This window comes from Mobula hypostoma, chromosome 21, assembly GCF_963921235.1.
Source record: "Mobula hypostoma chromosome 21, sMobHyp1.1, whole genome shotgun sequence".
NCBI classification, from domain to species: domain Eukaryota; kingdom Metazoa; phylum Chordata; class Chondrichthyes; order Myliobatiformes; family Myliobatidae; genus Mobula; species Mobula hypostoma.
In genome coordinates, this window is record NC_086117.1 from 25,206,846 (window position 1) to 25,233,712 (window position 26,867).

At 38.8% G+C, this 26,867-nt stretch overlaps 3 protein-coding genes across 4 annotated transcripts in view; 1 reads left to right on the plus strand and 2 right to left on the minus strand.

Annotated features, from left to right (window-relative positions):
* dync2i2 (dynein 2 intermediate chain 2) overlaps positions 1 to 9,468 on the minus strand; it is a 41,231-nt gene extending 31,763 nt beyond the window's left edge. The window contains exon 1 of the mRNA XM_063073132.1: positions 8,887 to 9,468. Within this exon, the coding sequence (XP_062929202.1) occupies positions 8,887 to 9,222 (336 nt within the window). The 5' untranslated portion in view covers positions 9,223 to 9,468. The remainder of the gene's footprint in view (positions 1 to 8,886) is intronic.
* Positions 9,469 to 9,553: 85 nt separating this feature from the next.
* LOC134359880 (protein SET) lies at positions 9,554 to 18,359 on the plus strand. Of its 2 annotated transcripts, none has more exons than XM_063073671.1 (8): positions 9,554 to 9,825; positions 11,414 to 11,471; positions 12,588 to 12,730; positions 14,221 to 14,324; positions 15,207 to 15,320; positions 16,332 to 16,502; positions 17,125 to 17,271; positions 17,556 to 18,359. In XM_063073671.1, the coding sequence occupies exons 1-8, from the start codon at positions 9,753 to 9,755 to the stop codon at positions 17,577 to 17,579; spliced, it is 834 nt and encodes a 277-aa protein (XP_062929741.1). In that variant the 5' UTR covers positions 9,554 to 9,752; the 3' UTR covers positions 17,580 to 18,359. The 2 variants fall into 2 exon arrangements, with proteins under 2 accessions (XP_062929741.1, XP_062929740.1); XM_063073670.1 differs by lacking the exon at positions 9,554 to 9,825 and adding an exon at positions 9,950 to 10,190.
* Positions 18,360 to 20,988: 2,629 nt separating this feature from the next.
* On the minus strand, positions 20,989 to 26,633 carry si:ch211-51h9.7 (uncharacterized protein LOC558400 homolog). Its single transcript, XM_063073672.1, has 3 exons — positions 26,499 to 26,633; positions 25,991 to 26,392; positions 20,989 to 21,826 (listed from the first exon to the last, which is right to left on the minus strand). Exons 2-3 carry the CDS (start codon positions 26,361 to 26,363, stop codon positions 21,672 to 21,674), a joined length of 528 nt encoding a protein of 175 aa, XP_062929742.1. The 5' UTR covers positions 26,364 to 26,392; positions 26,499 to 26,633; the 3' UTR covers positions 20,989 to 21,671.
* Between the last annotated feature and the right edge of the window lie 234 nt (positions 26,634 to 26,867).

Consider the following 26,867-nt stretch of genomic DNA (forward strand, 5'->3'; position numbering starts at 1 on the left):
GTGACTGGGCAATATTTGGGAAAACGTGAAACAGTCCATTTTGGAAGTAGAATAAACCACTTTATTGAAATGCCAGGGATTGCAAATCTCAAAGGTGCAGAGGATTCTGAAAATGTTAGTGTTTGATTGCTGAAGGTTGATATACAGGTACAGAAAGTACACAATTAAGAAAGCCAACAAAATAAATGTCCATATCCAGCTCTCCTCACAACAATATAGGGTGCTTTAGTTTTATAAGCAATTAGCATGAATACTGTACATTTGAAGTAACATACACAGTACTGATCTCCTTATCCAAGGAAGGATGCAAATGTCTTCTAGGCAATTTCAAGTAGTTTATTCAAATACCTGGAATGGGCAAGTCGTCCTTAGAGGGAAGTTTGAATAGGCTGGGCTAGTTTCCCTTGGAATTCCGATAAGTGAGAAGGTACTTGATTTAAACATATACAATCCTAAGCAATCTTGAATGAGATGGCTATGAAGAGCATGTTTTCTCTTGTAGCAGAATAATGAGTTAGTGGAGTCACTGTTTCAACTTGGGGGAATAGGAGAGGTATAGCTCATAAGAAAGAGGAGGAATTTTTTCCACCCCTCAGAGGGTTGGAGGTGTTTGGAACTGATGAAAGCCAAGTCTTTGAACATTTTTGGGTAGAAGTACATAGTTGTTCGTCCATCGTTGACATCGATGAGGATCTCGACACCATAATGATGGTGTCGAGACTAGCGCGTGATTTGGATTTAAGCAAGGGAGAGTTGCACAGTGTCAGCCTCACTCTCTCTTCCCAATTCCCATCTGGGTCCAGTGGCAAGACAGAGTCTAGACGGCTGGAGATGGGACTAGGCGCAGTGGATGACCAGGACATCTTCTGTGTCTCGTCCTGCTCTACACGTTCCGCGACGCTTGCAGAGACCGCCTTCTTGACCATTGGACCTTCCATTGGTCTCGTCCGCTCAATCCGCCGGAGTCTGTCTTCACATGCTGGGATAGACAACTCCCTATCTCACCGAGGGTTTGAGACCCGTCGGCTACCCTCACCTGGTTTAGCCGGCTTGTCAAAGCTGTTGCCCGGGGTGTGGCCGCTGTCGCATGCAAACAGCTACGAGGAGCCACAGGTGAGAGCTGAGTATTACTGTGATTATTAATTATTAATACATATGGTGTATTTTGATAACACAGTTAAGAAGTACCAAGGGTAGATGAGAATGCTGAGTTCATGGTATAATCAGATCAATCATAATCTTATTAAATAGTAAAGCAGCCTCAAGAGACTGAGTGGTCCACTTCTGGTCCTAATTCATAAGCCTGTAATTTTACACAGGGGTTGAATGTATTGGAACAAACAGGTTTATAGTCAAGAACTTCAGAAACAGGTGAAATAAGACAAGGCAGCAAAGATAAAGAGGTAAAAACAAGTAGTCTTAATAACCGTGCAAATATAACATTTAAAGCCCATCTTAGAAAAAGTGGTGGAGAAAAAGTGAGTGTCTTTTTATCACAGAGATTGCAATACCAACATTGCCATCAGGGAGAAAGAGACTGTGGGAATGAGCAAAGATAATATCCTTATGCCTCAGGACTCACTCATTTTATTTCTGGATAACCACACTCATTCTATTTCTGGTGTTCCCACAACCAGTGGTCTCACATTAAGAACTCTTTATCTTGCTATTTCATACTCAGTTATTTATATTTGCATTTGCACAGTTTGTTGCTCACTTAATGAAAAAATGGTGTGGACATGCCCATCCTCGTTTTCAAACCAGGCTGCTCAAGGAATTAATGGGAGGTAAAAAAGTAAACTTCTAGGTCCACTTTTGAAATAAATAAGGCAAGTGCAGACTTAATGGAGTTTCAAATAAATCATTGAGAAGATCACGGATGAAGCCATAAAGAACTTGACTTTATTTAACTACAAGTCCACTTATCCAATGACTACTCCAAATAAACTGCACATCAGATGCAATCTCACTGGCTCTCCACTCAGATTTGAACCACCTGGACAGCAGCAACACCAAGGTTAGGCTGCTATATATTTACTTCAGCTCAGCATTCAACACTTATCAACCCCACAGTACTAACTGACAAACTTCAAAATCTGGGCCTTTGTACTCTCTCTGCAACTGGATCCTTGACTTCCTTTCAGGAGACCACAGTCAGTGTAGATCAGAAATAACACCTCTTCCTCACTGATAATCAATACAGGCACACTTCAAGGATGCATGCTTAGCCCAATGCTCTACCCATCTACCCTCATGACTTTGTGGCTAAGTAGAGGCCAAACACCATCTATAAACTAGATGATAATACAACTGTTATTGGCAGAATCTCAGACAATGATGACAAGATGTGTGATACCAACCAACTGATCATGAACTTCAGTGGGGGAGGTCAGAAGAATATACACCAACCCTCACTGACGTGTCAGCAGTGAAAAAAGCAGTGAGAATTTTGAAGATCAGGTTGGAGGAGCAACACCTCATATACCATCTGGGTAGTCTCCAGCCCCTTGGTATGAACATAGAATTCTCCAACTTCCGGTAATTCCCTCCCCCTCCCTTCCTCTATCCCTATGTCACTCTGCCCCCTCCCCCAGCTGCCTATCACCTCCCTCATGGTTCCACCTCCTTCTACTACCCATTGTGTTTCCCCCTATTCCTTCTTCACCTTTCCTGCCTATCATCTCCCTGCTTCCCCTCCCCCACCCCTTTACCTTTCCCCTCACTGGTGTTTCACCTGAAACCTACCAGCCTTCTCCTTCCCACCCTCCCCCCACCTTCTTTATAGGGCCTCTGCCCCTTCCCTCTTCAGTCCTGAGGAAGGGTTCCGGCCCGAAACATTGACTAATCGTTTCCACGGATGCTACCCGACCTGCTGAGTTCCTCCAGCATGTTGTGAGAAGTTTGAAGTCCTGGGCTCCAACATCTCAGAAAATCTATCCTGGGCCTAATATATTGATGTAATCACAAAGGCAGCAGCTATACCTCATTAGGAGTTTGAGATTTGTTACATCACCAAGGACTCTAGCAAATATCTACAGATGCACAGTGCGGAGCATTCCGAGAGGTTGCATCACCGATTGGTATGGAGGCTCCAATGAACAGTCCACCATCTCATCGTTAAGGGCATCTAAAGTTTGTGCCTCGCTGGGGACCCTCACCATTCAGGACATGCCAACAAAGAGAAGGTACAGGAGTATGAAGATGCACATTCCAAATTTATTTACTTTTTTTTAAATAAAAAAAGAAACAGCTTCTTCCCCTCCATCATCAGATTTCTCAATGGGCCATAAATATCACTTCACTGTTTTGCTCTCTCTCTTTGCACTATTTTATACAAATTTCTTATTGTAATTCATAGCAATTGTTTTATATATTGCAATGTACTGCCACAAAACAATAAATTCAATGACATGTCAGTGATAAACCAGATTCTGATTCTGCATTGTACTGAAGAGGCAAGTGGAATGAAGTTGCATTCAAATAACTATCAGGGAGTTCAAATATGCTTGAAAATTGACCTCAGATTTGTTTGGGACTGTGTCAAAAAGAAAACAATCCATGGAAACAAATTGTAAAACCAAACACAATGACGTTGCTGCTTTGATAGATTTGGCAGAAAGTACTGTTTGAGTGTGTGATATCTTAGTACATCACTGCACAAATTCTTTTGCAGGGAGGACAACCATAGTTACTTCTGACAGCCAATCAGATTAAACATGCACAATGTTAACAATAGATAACCAGATTTTGATACTTCAACCACAAATGAATTTGCTAATGTTTACCAGACTAGTTTCTATCAGATCACTATTATACAACAGCAATCCAACAATGACGAACATGGAGGGGATTGTGACTGGGGAATTTGTGTGCTTAACAAGATAATTAGTGGAAATAAAACTTTAAAATCTAATTAATCCTGGAATTGTATGTACCCTATGTAACTTTAAGCACAAGAAAGTGTGGTTTGGGGTTAAAAGGAAGTTAAAATTTGTAAATTTTCATTGCCATCCCAGCCCATCAAATTTTCAAACAGATTTTCATAAACAAAAGCATCAAAGAAATTTGTATTTGTGGGTCTTTCATTCAAAAGTATTCTGCCTATCTTATATTGTGAGGCCATTGTTATATTTAAACCAAATCAATGGAAGGGAAAATCCAACATTGCTGAGGATATCCAAAAGTGTATGGCTTACTTTTTCCAGTAGTTACAGTGAATTAAATAACGTTTTGCTTCAACTCTATTCAATGTATTTGCATTTTAAATTTAAATGTATAAAAACCAAACATAATTTGACATAAGCAACACACAAAAAAAGCTGGAGGAGCTCAGCAGGTCAGGCAGCATCTACGGAAATGAATGAATTGTCGACGTTTCAGGCCAAGACTCTTCTTCAGGACTGGAAAGGAAGTGGGAAGATGCCTATGGGGCAAAGGGAAGAGGGTTAGCTAGAAGGTGATAGGTGTAGTCGGGTGGGTAGGAAAGATAAGGGCTGGAAAGGAAGGAATCTGATAGGAGAGAAGAGTGGACCACAGGAGAAAGGGAAGGAGAAAGGGACCCAGGGGAAGAGGCCAGACTGGGGAACAGAAGAAGAGGAGATGCTATCAGGCTGGAGACTATCCAGACAGAATACAATGTGTTGCTAGACCAGACAAAATACAAGGAGTTGATCCTCTACCCTGACAGTAGCCTCATTTTGGTACATAGGGAGGCAATGGACCAACATATCGGAAGGGGAAAGAGAATTGGAGTTAGGCCACCAGGACGTTCCACTTTTGGTGAATAAAGTAGATGTGCTTGACGTAGTGGTTCCCCAACTTACAATGGATCTCAGTAATGCAGAGGAAGCCTCATTTGGTGCACCAGACACAATAGATGACCCCAGCAAATTTGCAGGTGAACGATTGTCTCACTTGGAAGGACCTTTGAGGCCCTGAATGGAGATGAGGGAGGAGGTGAATGGACAGGTATAGCACTTTGGCCACCTGCAGTGATGTGCTGGAGGGAGATTAGTGGGGAGGGATGAATGGACAAGGGAATCATTGAAGGGAGTAATCCTTGTGAAAAGTGGAGGGGGAGGGAGGTAAAGATATGTTTGGTGGTAGGATCCCTTTGGAGATGGCGGAAGTTGTGGAGCATGACGCGTTGGATGCAGAGGCTCAAGGGGTGGTAGGTAAGGACAAGAGGAACTCATCACTGTTAAGGCAACTGGAAGATGAGGTGAGCACGGATGTTTGGGAAATAGAGGAGATATGGGTGAGGGCAGCAATGGTGGAGGAAGGGAAACCCTATTCTTTGAAGAAAGAGGACATCTCTGATGTCCTGTAATGTAAAGTCACTTGCTGGGAACAGATGTGGCAGAGACGAAGAAACTGAGAAAAGGGAATAGCATTTTTATAGAAGACATGGGGTGTGAAGAGATATAGTCAAGATAACCATAGAAATCAGTAGGTTTATAAAAGATGTCGGTCAACAGTTTGCCATATACATGAAGTAAGAATAACAATGCTTGAACTATAAAAACAACCAGAAAATCAGATGAGTATTGCTTGTGCCAATAATAATCACATTTGGCACCTGTTGCTTTGTTCCCTTCATTTATGACCCAAAAGACAGACTTTTTGCCCATCAGATCGATGCAGTCTCTCAGAGAATCTCATTTTTCCAATAATTTCCTTGCAAATCTATTCTTTTACACATATCCATTAATATAACCAGTTCTCCAACCAGCCACCCACACAAGTACTTTACAACAGCCAATTAACCTATGAGCCCCACATATCTGAGATGTGTGAGGAAAGCAGAGCCCAGGGAGAAACCCACACAGACACCAGGGAGAATGTGCAAACTCTACATTAATAACACTGGAGTTAAGAGACAGCGGCACTACCTGCAACGGAACTCTACCCTTTCCTCTTTCCTTCTGCCACTGTGGGACAAGTGGAGTTATCCTCTCTGGTTCAGGAGCCTGATGGTTGAGGGGTAATAACTGTCCCTGGATCTGGTGCTGAGAGTCCTGAGGCTCCCGTACCTTCTTCCTGATGGCAGCAGCGTGAAGAGAACATGGCATGGATGGTGGGGGTCCCTGATGATGGATAATGCTTTCCTGTGACAACACTTCAAGTAGATGCGCTCAATGGTGGGAAGAGCTTTATCTGTGATGGACTAGGCCATATCCACTACTTTTTGGTCAGGTGCATTACAGGCAATATATTGTCTCCTTCACTCTGTCAATGATTTCAGATGTCTTTTTTGATATCACAGAGAGAAATAAATGCGCTGAAGATTGATTTCTGTGCTGGCGGGGTCCTCAACAGAAAACTACCATGGATTATCTATGCAACATGATGAAATATTTTCAACCTTGCCTTTTGCTCAAACAAAGCCCCACCATCAATAAGATTCTTGAAGCCTTTTCTTCCTACTCATATTTAATTGCCCACACCTACTCATAACTAGATCCCATCCACCGGTTGCAAGATCACATAGTCCAGTGCAGTGCAACTCTTCAGTATACTTGAGCCTCATTAGATTGGCATTTCATCATCTGTAGGTATTCCTGCAGCTGCTCCTGTCATGCCCTTCTGCACTCCACATTGATCCATGGCTGGACAGTAATGATAAGAGATATGCCAGCCATGGGGGTTATACATTATAGTAATGAATATTCTTGATGCCACACCTCATGGAACTCCAGTTCAAGGTGCTAGATCTGTTTTCTATGCATCTTATTCAGCACAATGGTGTCTCTGTTGAGAAGTCATGAGACTGTCTTCACAGAGACTGTACCATGGTCACTTCTACTAATGTTATCACGGACAGATGCACTGGCAATAACAAGAATGGGGAGGATGCTGTAATATTTTTCATGAGTTCTGGCAACCATGTCTTTCAAAACTTGATTAGTGCTTCCAAGCTGCTCTTGGTGATGAACACTGATGTCCCTAATCAAAGCACATCTACTGGAAATGGAGACGGACTTGTCAGCTGAGATAATATATAATAATCAGAAGAAGGCTTGTACTTGATTTGGAGTCTGCAGGTCATCCTTGTTTTGTCTTAAATACCACAGTGCCAGCACCTAGGGATTATCATGGCACCCTGTCGGCAAGATATCATCTGCGTGATCCAATGAGCAACAACGTCAGCCTACTGCCTGACCAGTCCGATTAACAGCTTTCCCAATTTAGACATAACTTGCTAGATGTTTGAGAGCTTTGCAAAGCCAAGTAAGCTGGAAGCAACTTTGCTGTACCCAAATTTAATCCCTAGATCTATACCAGGTGGTTTATCTATAAAACTTTCCCCCTTTTTTGTAAATGAAGTGGTAATGCAAGAGAGCTGTACTTGTCCATTTCAGAGTCATTCTTAATCATAGTTTGACCTCAGGCAGAAGTTAAACTACATAGGGATGGCAGATTTCTTCTCCTACAGAAGATCAGTCAGATTTTTCAACAATTTGATGGTTTTCATGATCATTAAAAGATAAATTATTTTTCCAAAATCAGCATCATTTTGAAACACAAATTCTACAGAAGCCATTTTGAGATTTGAACAGTGTCCAAATTGTTAATTCAAACCTCTCAATCAGTAATCCAAGAATTCAACCCCCAGATCACTGCATACCTTGTTAGAATTACTAAATTTAGACCAGAAAAAACATATCCACCTTCCACACCCTCCACTATCCAAAATTCTTTACAGCCAATGAAATTTATCTTGTGTTATCAATACCAGAATGTAGAAAGTACTAAACCCAATGGTTATAAAATAAGATTACACATTAAATTTGATCAGATTATCTGCTTTAGCAAATGCCAATTCAAGAATAAATATTAATCACTACATCAAGTTGTTTTACATTAATCTGAGAAGGCAAAGAAGAAGTTGGTTTAATACTCCTTAAATTCATACCAGCCATTCAATAAATACAAGGCAGAAATCTGTCAAATACAGGGACTTGCTGGAATATAACTGATTAAAGACATATGAAATACTTTAAAGATGTGTATTTCTGTGATATTCAAGCAGTGATATATAAGAAAATACTTTCTAATCCACACATTATGCACATTCATATCAAGGACAAGAACACATTCACTGAATACGAATGCGAGTGTCACTAGTATATTACACAACATTGAAATGACAACATGAATTTGATTATATTTCCCCATCTAAATGAAACTAATCAACAGACAGTGGAAAAACTGCATTTCACACCAATAGCACTGGTACTAATGAATAATCATGATACCTTTCCCTCTCGGAAATTAATGCAAAGTAGGGTTATAGTTCCCGGAATTTATTGGATAAGGGCTTTGATTAAAACTTTGCACGATATTACAGGGAAATTAACGAACTATTTCACTGGCTGAGTAATTTGTAGCAGCAAAGTCGGGATGTATTTCTGGAACCGAAAGAGAATAGAAAGTACGAAACAACGTTTGAATTCAAGCCATTACTAATTTCAAATCTAAAGCTCATTGAAATTTATGAAGTTCTATCGCTACATTAAATTTATGAAGGACTACGAAACAAAAGCCAGGTATATAGGTCAAAGATTATATAATCCATTAGCATTCTCGAGTTTGCAAGTCCCCTCAAACGGAGGCTACATAACTTATTTAGGCTTTCATTAATATCGTTTCGCATTCTTGTTTTCATCTGTCTCGATCCAAGAAAATGCTTTGCTTGTTAAAGTTTGCAACAGCTGTCATGCAAACAGAGTCCGTTTATTTAAGCGCATCGAGTGGTGTATGAGAATTGATATTTGTATGTATATGAAAGTGTATATCATACAAATGAATTCAAAATTGCATGCTACAAGTTATATTGCAAGATAACACTATATCTGAGATATATTTAAATTCCCACCAACTCACTGTCTGTGGTTGGTCTATCCAGTTAACTTCAAACCCATCAAACGCGTGGCTTTGGACGTTCTTCTTTAATTCCCTGATCAATATCGGCTCCGCTTGCCGCAGAAAACGAACCAGACGCGGAAAATCAACCGATGGCTCGATGTTCTGATCCAGGACCGAGAGCTCTCGGCCGTCGTTCAGCTCTGTCTGCGTACTGATCTCCGCGCTACGTCGTATCTGCACTGAGGCTTCGGCACGCCGAACCTCCACTGTTTGACAAACTGCGTCACAGAGCTCAGGAGCTTTTCTCCAGCGCGACTCCACTGACACGGCCTCTTGTACCTCATCGGTGAACATGGTCCGTTAAGTTATAAAACCAAATAGAATCTAAATCGATTTTAGTTTATTTCTTAACCGAAATGTTCAGAGCTAAGGACTCATCCGCCTCCCACACACACACAAAAAAGAACCCTCTGTCACACAGAGCATGAGCTAATATTCGACGCGACCCAATCAGCGCGCCCTGTCGCCATGACGACCTGGTCCAATTGGTGCCCAATGCCTCCTGACGTCACCGTGGCCCCTCGCGCCGCCACGGCCGCCGCCAAGACTGGCCAATGGAAGGCAACGCTGAAGGGTATGTAGGCGCAAGGGCGGCGCACTGCGCATGCGTGGTAGTTTGGAGCGCTTGTGGTGTGTACGCGCGCGTGCGTGTGGAGCTATTGGGCTCGAGCGTTTTTTTACTGTGGTAGAGGCGCGAGACCCACTGAGCCTTCGAGGGGGGAAAAGAGACCGAACCAAGGGAAGATTAAAAAAAAAGCGCGAGTCAGAGCTTTTCATCTTTTTTTTCCTCCTTTTTTTATTTCCCCCTCTTTCCTTCTTCCAAGATGTCGGTCCCAGCGACAAAGATGAGTAAAAAAGAGGTGAACTCGAACCATGATGGAGCAGACGAGACCTCAGGTAATTTCGAGACACGGGATTTTTTTTTGCTAAATGTATGTATTGTGTATAAAGCTGTGTAAGTTGTGTTTGGAACCTTCTGTGAGTTGAGTGAAGGCCTGTTTGAGTATGTATAATATTAATGTGTGTGTGTGTATATATGCGCGGAATGGCGGTCCCACGCTCCCCCTCTCGGTCAGGCTGGAGAGGAGCTGAAAGACAGCGCGGGAGGGTAACTCATTCACTCCGGCGCCATGTTTATGAACTCGCGTACAGAGGGAGAAAAAAAGACAGAATCTCTCCTCCTCCTCCCTCATTGTGTAAGGCGGCCGCCATGATACCAGGAAAGAGAAACGGAGCCGCCGCGGCCTGCTCATCGGCCGGAGGTGAGTTGCTCCATTTCTCCACACACGCACTCCCGCCTCCACGCGAATGCAAGAGCGGCAAGGGCAATGTGCTGCGAGCGATGTTCCGACTGTTGCCTCCCGCTAGTATCTGCATTACTTGGGGTGGGTTGGAGACTGGCGACTGGGGAACAGAGGCCTAACCACGCGGCCTGGTGTTAAAGGGATTAGCTTTTTCTTGCTCGCTGGGAGTAAGGTGATTTGAACCGCGAGCGCCGGAAATGAAAAGCCACAATACTACTCAAACCATAACTCCACACATGGGGTATTTGTGGAGATTAATTTTATTGAGCTCCGCTTTGGTTTTAAGACTTGCATATTTTCCTTTTAAAATTGGTGGTTTGTGTGCCTCTGAGACGTATTCTCGGAAATAAAATCCGTCTAAAAGTCAAATTTATTTCCAGAGTTTTATTTCAACCATTATGAAACGGGGGAATTGAATACATAAATCAAAATCGTAAAAATCGTGTGATAGCACAAATGAACCTATCGTAAATAATATGCATGTTTCGGCAGTTTTTCGTTACAATTCATTTATTTTGTTCTGTAGAGCCATCGAAGTAGTGACTTCCTTTGGGTAGGAACCACGCGGCCTGTAATTTAGCAGGGGTTCATTCAACACAAAGGGAAGCGGCACTGAAACGTGGGTCGTTGGCGAATTGTTGACGTTTCTTGGTTTAGATTCGTTATAGCTGAGGTCCGATTGGGATGGAGGAGGAGTTTTGGAGCAATGTGAATCGGGCATCTATTTGTGAATGCCATGTTCTATCGCTAATTTTTCCGGTTCTAGTTGAGAAATGTGATAAATAGAGAGAGTATATTCCTTGAGGGTAATCTAGAGCCATTTAACTAAATTTACTTCTGTTTTTCTATTAAATTCTGGAATGTTTTCTACGAAGTTCATTAAGTGAGTGTTTGTTCCTTTGAAGCTTGCCCATTGCTTTCTAAGATTTAATGTAATTCTTTTTAAACATAAGTTCATGACCTTTGATGCATAATGAAGTTTACTGCTTCTTTCAGCACAAGATTGAGTGTGGCATTGACTTGTATTTGAAAGGCAGCATGCTTTAAGATGACGCTTTTCAGAGAAGTTTTTCATGTAGCTGCATCATTTAGAATTATCAAGCGATAAGATTTTTTAAATACTTGCTAATGTTGTGATTTTTTAATTTAAATAATTTTAAAACATGAAACTTTGCTTGTAGAAAAAGAGCAACAGGAAGCCATTGAACACATTGATGAAGTACAAAATGAAATAGACAGGTAAGGTTAAATAATTTCTGTAACTTTGCATTTTAGCTCCATGGAGCAAATGTCTGGTTTAGCATCAGACAGCATCATTGTTTGAAAATATTTCCTCTGCTTAATTTGATTCTGATGATGAGACTTTGTAAAATTGCTTTCAAGTCTATCAAATTAATAGAAAATCTCTTAGTTATTTAATTTTTTGCTGATTTTTAAAGAATTGCTGTACATATTGATAATAAATTGCTGCTATTGTAGATGTACTTATTAAAGTTATAATTTTTAGTTTTATAAAGGATATTCTGAGTTTTTCAATGCTGACACTATTTGCAGATGGTCAGCTTCACATTTGGATTCCCTCTGAATAGTTAATTTCTGATCCAAATCCAAAATTGTGCCTTGATCTTTTAGTTTATTGGGAGATATTCGCTTGGCTTGTTTAAAAACTGATGTTTCCCTCTTATAAAAATTGGCCTCTTTAAATTTATTGAAGTTGCCCATTACAGCTAACTCGCTGTAGTTCCCTACTTGCCCTGATTGAATTTTGTTTGTACTTCTAAAGTTTGTGCAGGCCTGTGCTGTAGTTGTGAATTAATTATTACTGTGTGGCTGCAGCTAAACATACACCCCATCATTTTGTAACCAAATGCTTTTAGAGTTTGCTTGGCATTTTAGTTGAGATTTTTTAATGCATCTCACAATTTCTTGCTGAATTGGAAAATTGGTACATTACTATTTAAAATGAGCAAAAATCCAATATGAAGAAACTTGGGTTATATGGCTAGGCAATCGGGTTTGTGGATTATTAGCACTCATTTGAAAGGTTACAAGGGGGGAGTGGTGAAATAGTAGTGGTGTAAGTGAGAGAAGAGTTGTAGAGCTTGTATTTCAGTGGATAATTTGCTGTCTTGGAAGAGGTCAGTATAATTTATGTTGACTTTTGATTTTGGCGACTAATAGTTCATCTGGCTTCACTTTTTTTGGAGAGACCTTTAGCAATGCATGCTGGATTGTGAACAGAAGTGTGGTAAATTGTATGTCTTGAACTCTTTGTCTTTTTTACTTTTTGCCTCAAATGTAATATTCAATAGGCTACTAATAATTGTGACTGTTTTTAAACCTATTTTTGCTTAGGCTGAATGAACAGGCAAGTGAGGAAATTTTGAAAGTAGAGCAAAAATACAACAAGCTACGCCAGCCATATTTCCAGAAGCGGTCAGAACTCATTGCCAAAATCCCCAATTTTTGGGTGACCACGTTTGTCAACCATCCACAAGGTAAGCACTAAAATGAAGTGAATTTTGGTGGGTGGTCAAACTCTGGAAGGTCATTAAATAGGACATTTATTTGAAGATGGGTTGTCTTGTGAAAATGAAATTTTCATGTTTTGCTGAAAGTACTATGTTCAACTGAGCAGTATAGTCTTTGTAACTGTCTAATTAGTGTAATACTTTAAGGCTACAATATGTTGATAAACTGAACTTTATAGCATTTGTAATTATTATTACTTGCCAAGAGGTGGCTCTCCTTAATGGTGACCCCTGGAGGGAGCCATTGTTTATTGCACATTGTAATTAAAATGGTGTGGCTTACTGCACTTACAATTTGAAGCACTGAGTATTTGGTATTTGTGTGGGGCTAGAGCTTCAGTGGATTATGCTGCTTCTGTGGTCAAAAATTGTTTCCCAAGCTAGGTTGTAGCTTTTTTGTGGCCTTTGGCATAGAATCATATAATAAGTGGTTATAACTTGATGCCAACTCTTTCCAAGTTTGTTATGTATTGTTTTTACAACTGGGTTAAATGTGGTAGTAATTACAAAGACAAGTTAAGTTCATTTCTGCTTTAAATCTAAACTTAATTCCAGTTTTAACATTTGGGAAGATTTAGAGTAGATCTATCCATCACCTATTCAATTTTTACCCACCTAAATATTCCTGTGGTGGGTATCTGTATAAAATTGATTGTTTTCTCATTATTGATAATGCCTGGTGCAATCCCATAAAGTAAACACCTTGCTTCATGGACAGGATTCTGTGAAAATTTTTATAATTCTGCTGTAAAATTTGGTGGCAGCTTGAGTCTATATGTAAATTGGGGTGTATAGCAAAATGGGGGGTTTCCACAGCTGAAATTTTTATCTTCTGTCTTGCTCCATTGCATCCCTGAAGGGGAGGATCTTTGGGAATCATATTTCCTTTCCAATTCACAAAGGCTTTTTGTTGGCGGGGGGGAGCTAAAATTGATGCCCAATTCAGCTTTTTTTTGGCAAAGTGGGTAGTTTAATTTTGTTTTTAATGTAACACGTTATTGCTCTAGATTGTTAATATGTAATTATTTGTAATACAGTTACTGCTTATCCAACAGTGTTTGAAATTGTATGAATAAATGTATTTGCCTTTCACCAATGTCCATTTGTACTGTGGGAAATTCTTGTAGTTGAGTAGAATAAGGATCTGTGACAACCAAGAGATGTATTTGAAAAATGTTGATTGTGGAACTCTGACTTGCTGACTTAATTATTAGAGGAATTTTGACATATACAAATTATTTTGTCCATGGATGCATGTTAATGTGTTTCCTTTTTTATTTTGTGCTCTGAATTCAGCATCTTACGTATACTGCTATTTTCTCATAAGTGAGCCACTTAGTGTTTTGACACTTCACATTGAACTGAAATCCTATGATGGTGTTTTTTATACCTTTATTGCTAAGTATTAATAAATTCTATGACTGGGTTAAACTTAAAATTTGCTATTTTGTTTCCAGTATCTGCACTTCTGGGAGAAGAGGATGAAGAGGCACTGCATTATCTGACAAGAGTGGAAGTGACAGAATTCGAAGATATCAAATCAGGTTATAGAATAGATTTTGTAAGTATATCAATCAATTGTAAAATAACTTGTTTATAATCATAACTTACATAAATCTTTATTATAATGTGTGGAAACAGCATACAGTTTAAACACGCAATCTATGTGGATGTTGTGTTTTTACCTACCAATTGTAATCGTTATGCTCTGTTTTATAGTAAGATGCTGTACTTATTGCATTTAACCTTATTTCTCTAGCGGCCAATGAATATTTCTGAAACTTGTAAATAAAATGGAGTTCTAAATCCATATTTGATTTATAGTTAGGAATAAATTAATACCTAGAGCTTGGATGAAACAAAGAGATCCCAGAGATATGGATATCCTGTTTAATACTACACTGGTACCTCACATTCATTGCTGGCCAGTCTGTTTTGTCTGATTGCTCTGAATCACAAACTCTAAAGGGTGGTATTTGGGGGGGGGGGTGGTGATGGTACACATTCACTGTTATGATGGACAAGTTCAGCTTAATTATGTGCTCTGAAAAGTTGGGTAATTGACCTAAGTGAGGTAGTGGTTATTTAGCCTGTTGTAAGTTCAAAACTGGAAGAAGATTTAAATTGCTTGGTATAATTATGATTTCTGTGCAAGTTCAAGCAGATTTGATTTTTCTGTGTTGATGTGACATTTTCCCAGTAAAACCAATTTGCATTTGCAGCTAACATTTTGTGAAATTGCAGTTTCAATAAAGTTGATGCAAATATTTAGAATTTTTTGTGTAGCTTTTCCTTAAAGTAATCTTGACTCATCTCGTGGGTAGTTGCTATCATTTTGTGCAGGGTGATTTTTGTTTTACTCTTGCCCCGGTTTTCTTTTGGTTCAAAATTTTTCTCTTGTATTAACATTGGAAGAAATCTAATGGATGGCTTTTGTTTTCAGTATTTTGATGAGAACCCGTACTTTGATAATAAAGTTCTGTCCAAAGAGTTTCATCTGAATGAAAATGGAGATCCATCTTCAAAATCAACAGAAATCAAATGGAAACCAGGAAAGGTAAGGCTGACCAATAGATAAAGTCTAACAGCATACAGTGCCAAAAAAAGTGGGAAAACTTGCAAAAAGGGAAACAGTGCTCCTGTATTATCATGGATGCTTTAGTAATTTAATAGATCAATATTTTCATATTATTGGCTTTGAAAGTATCTAGATTTGTATTAATTGCAAGATGATGTCAAAGTCCTTAAAAGTGGGGGGGGGCAGTGTGGAACACTTGTTCCATGTACCATCTACAACTAAAGGGAAAGACTGTTAGGGTGAGGACAATTGATTATCTTTCATAAGTTTATTAAATAAAGTATTATGGAGCCAAAGTGTAAAAGTTTTCAGGAATTGGCCACCGTCTAAGGCAAATATCAGGCTTAAAAAATGTTTCCCATTTCTATACTACCCAAGACTACAGGAGATGTGACTTGTCATTTTCACGGTTTAAGGTCCAGTCCAATAAATTTTAATTTATTGAGATGCAGCATAGAATCGGCTCTTTTGGACCTTGGATTCCTACTGTTAGCAGCTTAAAATTAGATCAGTAATTGCTTCATTCTATAATTTTAATGTTGCTAAGATGTATCTAGGTAGAGTGCTTATAAGATTTTTTTTTTTGTTTTTCCCTGTTTACTAAGCAGTTATTTTTAAATCTTTAGCATTGTTGCTAGAGAGGTACAAAATTGTCTTCAAGATTGTTAAATTTAGCTTTGACTTTTTATTCTCTTCTATAGTATTGATTTTAAATATATGGCAGCAGTTCTTCTTTCCCCTTCCAGATAATAGATCATGACAAAAGCTTAAGAGCAGATCTTGTAATATGATATAGTGGTATTATTCATGTTGAAACCCTTTGGTTTTCTCTACATTTTTGTCATTGTGCTGAATTAAACTTATCCTTAATTTTTCACTTGAGAATAATGAGATAACTGGGCTCCTTCGTATCGCCAATGTTGTATTTTAAATTCCCTTACTGACCTTAATGCAATGGGTTGTCTATAATATATTCATGTTATCTTTAAGGACCTGACAAAGCGCTCCAGCCAGTCACAAACCAAAGTGGGCAGGAAGCGGCAACATGAAGAGCCAGAAAGCTTTTTCACCTGGTTTACTGATCACTCAGATGCTGGTGCAGATGAACTCGGAGAGGTTATCAAGGATGACATCTGGCCGAACCCCTTGCAGTACTATTTAGTGAGTGCATTTTATTTTTTGTCAGTTTGAATATTTTGATTGCTGCTCTTAATCGTTTAAGAAGTCCAGCTTTATCAGCAGTTGTCTTGTAGGAAATTCAGTTCTAGTTTTTGATCAAAAGTGGCCCAAAATGGTCTGGTTTTGACTGGATTGATTTTAAATTTACTTTCTATCTAGGAACATGGGATGGTATTATGTTAATTTTTCTGAAGCTAACTTAGTTTCATTCACTGGATGTCGTCAATTGTAATTCTGGCATTTGCTGTATCATCTAAATGCGCTGAAAGCTGTTTGAGTTAGTTGAAGATCTAGATTTTCAACTAAGCCAGACTAAGAATATCCTGGATAGAGCTGTTTGGGTTGTTTTACTGAATTGTTGCCATAGTTGATGTTAGTTTCATATTCTTGATAAAACTTAAATTCTCCAGTTTCCTTTGTGATTGAATTTACTGATTAAATGCCATCCCATGTCAGTAGTAAGCTGGTATTTGAATATTCATTGTTTATCAGTATATACACTTATTGAAATCTAAGTTTGCTGCAACAGCTTTGCTTTATTTCACTTTGTAGCTTCATGTCATCCAGTGTTGCCCCATTATTGACAATGATGATGTGTTCCCAGGTTCCAGATATGGAAGATGAAGAAGGGGACGGTGAAGAAGAAGATGAAGATGAGGAAGAAGAGGAGGGTTTGGAGGACATTGATGAAGAGGGTGATGAAGATGAAGAAGAAGATGAGGAGGAAGAGGAAGAAGGGGAAGAAGCAGAGGTTAGAGCAGTTGCTTCTGTTTGAAATGTACGGTCTATAATTTTTATACGGCAGGCTAGTTTGGGTAATGAATGCAAAATCCAGATTTTGAGTGTCATTTAACCATTATGTGATTACTTGCTAACATATCTTGTAGGAACTTTAAATAGGTCATGGTCAATTTTCTAAATGAAAGTATTAAATATTTACTGATTGTTGCATGATTCCTGTGGTTTTCAATTATCAGTTGTTCTTGGAAAATAATTTCAGACATTGTCACTAACCTTTGTCCCTTTTCTTTTCAGGAGGAGGAAGGAGAAGATGACTGATTTGTTTGCTGTTGACATTCACCACCTCCCCCTACTTTTTTTTTTCTTTAGTCCCTGGGAGCAAGTTGCTGTCTTTTTGTGCTCAGTTTCCTTGTTCTCCTGAGGTCCTTAAACCATATACACAATTGGGATGAGTTACATGCGCAAACAACAGTGGCAATCTCTTTCTGCCATTTTCCATGAACTGATGAATTGTCCTCTAACCAGATGATCAGCACACAGACCTCCATAGTAATGTGCTTTGTATTTTTTTTACTTTTTATTTTAACCCCACCACTGACAAATTCCCTCTGTTGGAAGCCCAGAACTTCTCTCTACCTTTTGTGCTGTGACCATAGATAATTTTGAATAGGCTTTTTTCTTACCAGTTCTGGCCCAGAGATTACACTGTGTTTCCATGTGATGTGGACAAATGGCAGTTACCATCGTCCTTGTTTCCTTCTCTCTTGTAACAAATTGGGGTGTGATTGAAGCGCCTGGGGTAGATGCAGATGGTTGGGTTCTAAAGGGTGGGTTTGTTGGGTATTTTGAGGACATGGCTGTACTTAGCACGTTGATGCATTGTATATTTTTACAACATCCCGTGCAACCAAAGCCAACACTTTTAAATATTAATCGATTTGAGCCCCACAGCAGATGGTGACAACCTGTAGAATCTTATTGGAATCTACATTCTCTAATGTAATTTTTTGTTTCACTGGAAAGGAAAATTGCTCAGTTTTAAACGTTAAAAGTGTACAAGTTGCTTTGTTACAATAAAACTAAATGTGTACACAAAAAGTGTGTGGTGAGTTTACTTTTCACCTGGAATGTTTTGAGGGCTTGTTTTCGGTCATAAATAGTTATTTTAAATGTTTGAGGAAATTCTATAGATCTGAAGTAGTATCTAATGAATACCATAAAAATTGCTTGTTTCAAAAGTGGTGGTTCTAAATTAATTTTTGCATCGTTAATTCTCTACTCTGTTATAATCAGCCAAGTAATGAAAGTCTTAGTCTAAATGAGCAAAGTTGAAAACAAGTCATGGGCCCAGTGCTATTTTTTTGGTGTTAATTGCAATTTGATACTGATTTAAATTGCAATTTGTTTTAATGCAATATAGGCTCAAAAAGGGTAATTAAATGTATTCAGGCCTACTATTGTATACTTAGTGTTTCTAGCCTGGTTTATGTTCAAAATGTGTAAACAACCCATATGTTTGTATTTAGATACCTTTTCTGTATTTAATAGACGAGATTGTAACTAAAACAAATCAGTTTACAACTTGGCATTTCCTTCAATCAGTTGGGTCCAATGCTACATTGCAAGTTTGATTACCACATTTTGCATTGGACAGTTAGCTAATAAATGGTCTTTCTCTTCCAAGATTTTTCTTTTGTCTTGTAGTTAAATTTGTAAGTTGTATGTTGTCTTGCCAATAGTTATGCATCTGACAGTTTTCTTGATCTAGAATCTGCCATGGGTACTATGCCAACTGTGCAATTAGCTCCAGTTTATAGATTATTGTATATAATTATTTGAACCTCAATTGGGCTTGATTTTTTTGAATTCAAATTGATTGTACGCTGGATTTGATGCACTCTTAAATTGTTTTATTTCTGGTGATAAGTGCTAATATTCAATTTTGATTTTCTTTCGGATTAGTTGTCCTTTAGTGTTACAACAGTGGGAGCTCAGTTATTAAAAGTCAGGATACAAGTACCTCAAGTTACTTGTTATTCCTGTTGCTATTCCATTGTCCTGGTCAAATTTGCTTTGTATTGAGTTATAACCATTTTGAATTGCTATTGTGCAGTGAAAAGGTTGACCTCTGATTACAGCTGTTCTGTGTTTCATAAACTTGTCCCAATTCCATAAATCCTGATTTATGCAGTTTTGTTAAATTGCATTTTTCATTGTGGCCAAAGTATTGTTTCATTAATCCTATCCCACCTATTTGATTTTTCTCAGTAGGAATTTTTCAGTCTCATCAGTTAATTTTTGAGGGAAATAATATCACTTGCATTACCAGCTAGAAAATAGGCCATTATATAATGCTACAGCACACATGCTGCCTTGTTCTAAATCTAGCCAGAATGGTGCCCTAAATTGGCTTTGTATATTTATTCTGCAAATTACATATCCTTAGTCATTGGTACTGCAACAAACTTCATAACATCTGTTCAGTAATCCACTAGACTACAATATAACCAGAGCAGCTAATGATAGTTTCATGGGTGCAAATCAGATTTCTGCTGGTGTTTTGTATGTCTTAAGTATTATTCATTGGCATGTTTTTCCACCAAGGATATCCATATTCCCAAGAGTCCTTCTGTTGAAGTCTTGCTACTCCACTGGTGATGGATAATTGTGGTTACCAATCACACTATTTGGTTTCATTTGGAAAATTAAAGGAATGGATAATAATTCTACCACCAGCAATGTAAGCATAAGGTATATGGTTCCTTGCGCTGAAAAGTTGATGGTCTTGAGGGCTTTTAATAATAGATGGTATACAATCTACTGATATCTAGAGCTGTCTAGATTTTTCAGAAATTTTGTTTACATTATCTGTCCTAGCATTGGACATGGCTGCACCATCTTTTTGCTTAAATGTTCTGGAGAGGAAGGTGTTTAAACAATATTTTGGAATGTTCCTCTGGTTTATAGACACCCATGTACTGGGGTTTGTTTCATGTGGCAATCTGAGGTGTCGTGACTTCATCTTTAAAGCTTGTTTTTTTAAAACAAATGATTCTCATCTGTCATGTTATCAATAAACTTTGTATACATGTTTTGCCACAGTGCTGTACATTGTCTTTACTACTGTATCAAGGATTATTCATCTGATTTTTAGCATTGCTATTATAAGTAGTTTAATATTTCAAGTGATTTAGACTGTAATGATTTGCTGTTTCATGAGGTATCTGAAGTCTGGTTACTTTGGAATTGGCCTATGTATAGGCTTTTGCTGTTAAAACGAGGAATCTCTCCACATTCATGAAGGAAATAAACCCAAGTAATGTGATATAATGATCTCGCATGCCTTGAAACTGGTGTGCATTGGTTTAGATGTAAAGTACAATCATGTACTGCCATATTTTGAAACCTGTAGACTTTAAGACAAGAGTAAGAGTAAAATGTAGAATATCATAGAAACTTACAGCGTAGTGCCACCAAGCAATGTTCTTCCTGTTAACTTTGTTTAGGTTTCAGTTTTGAACATTGAATATCCCATGTTCCAAGTAAGGCAATCCCTCGAAGGCATACTTGGAATAGTATAGAAATCTACTATACTTGAGGGAATAAAGGATCACCAGAATTGATCCTTGGCTGTCGTCTTTACCTAACTTCTGGTGTGGGGCTATACCATTTGAAATTTATCCAACTATCTAGTGTTGATTCAAAAACAGCAAGTTGAACTCTGCAGTACCAAATAAAGGGTAATACTAGAAAGACTTGTTTTGGACTCGAGGATTCTGATATACTTTCAAATTAGGTCACAAGCAGAATCAAGTCTATGGCAGGTAATAAGCCATTAATAAATATGCAGAAAGTGTTCAAATCAGTAATGTTATTCGCCTGTCATTAACTTTTGGGCATTTGTCAGGTTACAGTAAGTGAAAATTTGACAAAACTGGAGATACTGTATTGGAAACAAAATGAAGGCATTTTCAACTCGGAAGATTTTGAATCACCATCATTGGTAGTGGTAGGATAATTGTTTATTTTATAGCCTTAAACACATGCAATAGACAGTCTTTTTAAAATATAGAAATTTGATAAAGCAGCACACCGCAGGGTGTCACTTCCAAGCCAGAGCCTGCAGGCAAGCAGAAACAATGATTTTAAAACATTGCTATTATATTAAAAGTTGTCAATGCTTCACTGACCTATTTCCATACGCTATGGACTGGACTCACTTTCAAGGACTCTGCATGTTCTATATTTTTGTTTGTATTAACTATGAATGCCCATAAGACAGTGGATCTCAGGGTTGTACATGACATGTACTTTTGATAATTTTGAACAATCAATGTTTGAATGAGTATGCACCCTGTGAAAGGTAATTTACTCCACAATAATTAAAATTTATTATAAAAATAACTGATTTTATCTTTGATAAGACTTGGGCACCATGAGAAGTGTAGCAGCAAAGTTCTCTTGTAGAAGTCTATCCATAATCAAGGCAATAAATGTCTCTTCAGATTCTTCAAATTCTTCATCTGTACTGTACAGAGGCCAGATATCAGGCTGAAAAGACCACCCTAATAAAAACAAACAGTCCATAAATGTGATTAGTCTCAGCCTTTTTCCAAGAAAGACATTATATAATAGCAAATGTTTTGCATTTTCATAAACAAAAGTTTAAACCAGGACAAGGCCTAAACATAAAAGGTGGCTTGGTAACAATGAATTTGAAAGACAGGTGATGCCTTATGAGCCTGACTGAATTCTTTGAGAATATAATACACATTGACAAAGGTAGAACAAACTGTGTGGTGTATATGAATTCTAGTAAGATATTTGGTAAGGTTCCCTTTAGGCTCATTTATAAAGTCAAAGTATGATATCTAGGGAAACTTGGCTGTGTAGAAGAAACAGGGTGGTGGTAGATGAGTAAATTCTGCTTGGAGGTTGGTGACAAGTGTTGTTCGCAGGGATCTTCTGGGTCCCCTGCTGATTTTTTTTTTAATGTAAAGGATGCATTTGAAGTGGTTAGTACATTTGCAGCTAACACAAAGGCTGGTGGAGTTGTAGATAGGGTAGAGGGTTGTAGGTTGCAGCAGGATCTGAGTTGAGCTGAGAAGTGGCAGATGAAGTTCAACCCAGAGAAGTTTGAAGTGATTCATCTTGGAAAATAGAATTCTTAGCCATGAAGGAATAGAAGGGTTTTAAGGTCCAGTCCATAAATCCCTCAAAGTTGCCACACAAGTTGACATGCTTGTTTATGGTGTGTTCATTTTTATTAGTTGAGGGATTGAGTTCAAGAGCTGCGAGATAACATTGCCATTCTTTAAAACCCTGGTTAGATCACATAATATTGGGTTCAGTTCTGCTCACCTCATTATAGGAAGGATGTGGAAGCTCTGGAGAGGGTGCAGAGGAGATTACCAGGATGTTGCCTGGACTAAAGGGCATGTCCTATGAAGATAGGTTGAGCAAGCTAGGGCTTTTCTCTTTGGAATGAAGGTGGTTGTGAGGTGACTTGAGGGATATATTCTGTGGACAGCCAGAGACCTTTTCCCAGGCAGATATGGCTAATACAACCGGGCATAACTTTTTAGATGAGGAAATTAGAGGTGAATGGTCAGAAGTTAGTTTTATTCAGAGTAGCTGGTAGTCAGTAGTATGCCCTGCCAGGGGTGGTGGTAGAGGCAAATAAGTTAGGGGCACATAAGAAACAGGTAGGAACATGGATGATAGAAGCATTAAAGGCTATGTAGGAGGGAAGGGTTAGATTGATCTTAGTAGGTTAAAGGTCAGCACAACATTGGGGGCAGAAGGGCCAGTACTTTTCTATGATGACCTACGTAAAAAAACAGTACAAGCAACACACAAAATGCTAAGGGAACTCAGCAGGCTAGGCAGCATGTAAAAGGAATAAACAGTCGACATTTTGGGCTGAAACCCTTCATCAGGACTCATTTAGGGTCAAAGAAGGTGAGGAGGAATTTCCAGAGTTTAACCCTAGGCAGGTACAAGGATTACTACCTCTCACAGGGGCAAAGACTTAGAATATACAAGCAGCCAGTGTTGGACAAAATAGTTCTTGAAACGTGAGATGAGCAAACTTGAAAACTTACAGATATAAACATTAAGTTGGTGGTCAAACATAGACACGGGCTGCAAGATCCAAGTAAACATAGATCTTCCCATACCCCAAAAGGCAAACAATGAAATTCACCATCACCTTTAATACAGCATACACTGCAAACCATTTCAGAAGAGTTACTTTAAGGTCAAGACCAGAATTGGTACAAAACTCAATCAGGCAACTGTGAACCCTTTCACACAGTACACTTGGGATATGTATTACTTTTAAAATTCAAGACAACGAGAAGATACTACCAATACTTTCTTCACAAAATCCTCAATTCACAAAAAAAACAAATTGATCTAGGGTTAAATACGGGGTTGCTGATTGTGCCACTTGAAGGCCCTATTCTGCACTGTTTCTAAATTAAATACAAAAGTACCAAACCCCCCACCATCACCATGGCCCCAGACCCTCCACCATCACCATGGCCCCAGTTACACAAGTTCAGAGATCTGGCACTACTCTTGAAATAGACTATTTTGACTTGTCTCAGGAAAAGTTTATCAAGTAATCAAAAAGAAATTAAAGAATACATTCAAAGGATTATTGAAAAAAGGCAACACCTTTATTTACTCCTGTGAATCTGTGGCCCAAAGTAGATAAGAAACAGGATAGTTTCCACAACCTTGAATCCCTAATTCAAGTATATTTCCTCATTTCCTTACCACATAGGAGCTATTTGTCACTTTACAAAACTTCATTCCCCAAAAACTTTCCTCATAACCTATTCTCACATTCCCATCAATTAGAAGCAATCTCCGTCTCCTGTAGAAAGCTGGGTAATTTTTCAGTGTAATATCTGCAATTCCTGTTCCTGTAGCCCATACTTGGGATTTGAGCAGTTATTTCCTGGACAACAAGACATATTTTACTGGTTGTCAAAGGCCAATGAATTTGAGAATTCCTGACCTGCATAATTCTAGCGGGAATAGTAGCTTTTTTTTTTGTCCTGGGTGCTTAGTAAGCCAATACCCAAGATAGAACCGACTAAATTTACAACCCTCTGCAGCTTCTTCTGGTCCTGTGCAGTAGCACCCCCCGCCCCCAAAATACAGCCTGTCAGAATCTCAGTACATGGAGCTTAGAAAAATAGAAGGCGATGGGTAACCCTATGTAATTACTAAAGTAAGTACGTTTGGCACAGCACTGTGGGCCGAAGGGCCTGTATTGTGCTGTAGGTTTTCTATGTTCTAATTATATAACCCATCTATGATCAGCACAACACCATGGGCCCAAGGGCCTGTACAGTGCTGTACCGTTCTATAGTCTATGTAAAAATTAGTTGCTCCAAATGTCAGTTCCTCTTCAGTGCTATTCCCCAGTCTTTCAAAAATATATCTGACTCCTCTTTAATTAACATCAATGATCTTACTTCCATAGCTCTCCAGTGTTGAGGAAGAGATTCACCTATCTGCAAGAAATTCCTTTAAATAACTCCTTTTTGTATAATCATAGCCACTTGAGACCCTTGCACTAATGTAAATTTCTCATCGATCTTGTCATGCCCACCCTAGAATTGTCTTTCAATAATGTTATTCCTCATGTTTCAAAACACAATTATTTAAATAACTTGCAGTGGACAACCCGTCCATCCAGGAATTAGCCCAGTAAACATTTTTTAGGACTGCTTTCAACACCAGTATAATATTTATTTATTTACTTTAAATATATCATTTAAATAAATAGACAAAATCTCCAGGTGTGGCCCCACCCTGTACAACTGCAACTCCCTGCTACACTACATGTCAACATTTTGATATTTATGTAGAAAACCACCCAGATCTCCCCATATTTCACTTATTTACAAAATAAGTTATTTTTAATTCCATTTGAAGCCTCAATTTGCCAAGTTTTTACTTTCAGTCTGTATCCTGTTGCAGAATGGAAATATCATATCAGCATGTTAACAGCGTCATCAGCAAACCTGAATAATTTCTCTGGGTCATTAAATTAAAAAGTAAATAAACTGTGGGTCAAGGCATGATCTTTGAAGCACTTCACGAACATGCTTTCAGAATGAGAAACCCCCATTTATTCTAACACTTTTTCTCCTCTAGAAATTCACAACGTTTACAAATACTACCTCTCAGAAATATTTACATAGACAGAATGAGATGGTTTCTGTCTCCAACGAAATCCCATCCTAAAATAACAAAATTCCCCACAAATTTAAACAGGACAAGAAAAATAGCGTGGGCTCAGATGTTGAGTGTTCTGCCAGGAACAAATCTTCATCGTTCTTTTAACACCTTAAAACAAAACCAGGAATCTAATGGAAGACTTGCAATTCGAAATCACAAGCAACTGGACAGAATTCAAAACGAAACAACCCGCTTAATTAGCACAGCATATACCTCCGGCAGCATGTCTCGTATTTAGCAGAGCTGCTTTGAATTCTATCAACCGAAACTCCCTACAAAAACACCACATTCTCAAGGGCATTTAGAAACGAACATTACCACCAAGTGTACGCACAGGTGCAAAATTAATAGCGTTAATAATAGCTACTGATAATGGCAACCGATTAATTACCAATTAACGTAAAACATTTTTAATAACTGCATAATTTTAAAGCGCTGTACAGCTCTATAAGTAAACACAAGCTTCTTGCCTAAGTGGCTGTGACATCTGGGACACGTTGCTAATGTCCAAGAGTATCCTGGAAACCAGGAAAACTGTTCATCTGCCGGCCAATGCTTGTGGACAACGGCTCTCTTGAAAGTGAGCACCTGGAAACGATAGCCCTGTGGGTTCTGAAAGAGTTGCACTGGAACCCTGTGCTCTCCGATCAATGTGCCGTTCTTCAGAGCCAAAGCCAAGGGACTGGCCACGAATTTAAGGTCCCGACTGGCAGCCACCTCGTAACCGCACGACCTGCAGAGCAAGAGCTCATCTTTGTAGTCCTCCTCCTTCCCTTCGCTGACGTTGTGGCCGCTCACGGCAGAGGCCGACACCAGCAGCAGTGGCACCAGCGTCAGCCACATCCTACAGGCCGCTTCCCACCTCGGCCCACCTAATGGGGGAAAAAAACAGTTAATGCCGTCACAAGAAAATCCTTCTAAAATAAATATTTTGAATCGCCTTCGCAGCAAATTATTTAAAGTTTCCCTGGGACCTACGTTGCAGCAAATAGTTTTAATTCTCCTCCCTCTAACTGTAGCCTTTTTACAACTTATATTTAAGTGTCCTAAAGCGAAAACACATCGCATTTTAAAAGCCTCAGACAATTACCTCCTCCACCCTCTACTGGTTGGAGGATTCCAATCCACCTACTGCTTTTGGGATAAAATCACATGGCAATAATCATGTCACTCTTTCCAAGCTTGTATATGTTATTTTCTTTCAACAGTTCAAGAGAAACAGGCATTCACATGGAGCTTTTTTTTTACAGCCACTAGCAGTTCTATCTTGCAGTTTGCAGCCAATTAACTGCTTTCATAATTTAGAAAACGGGCGCCCATTTTGCACACGTTAAGGTTGCATAAACA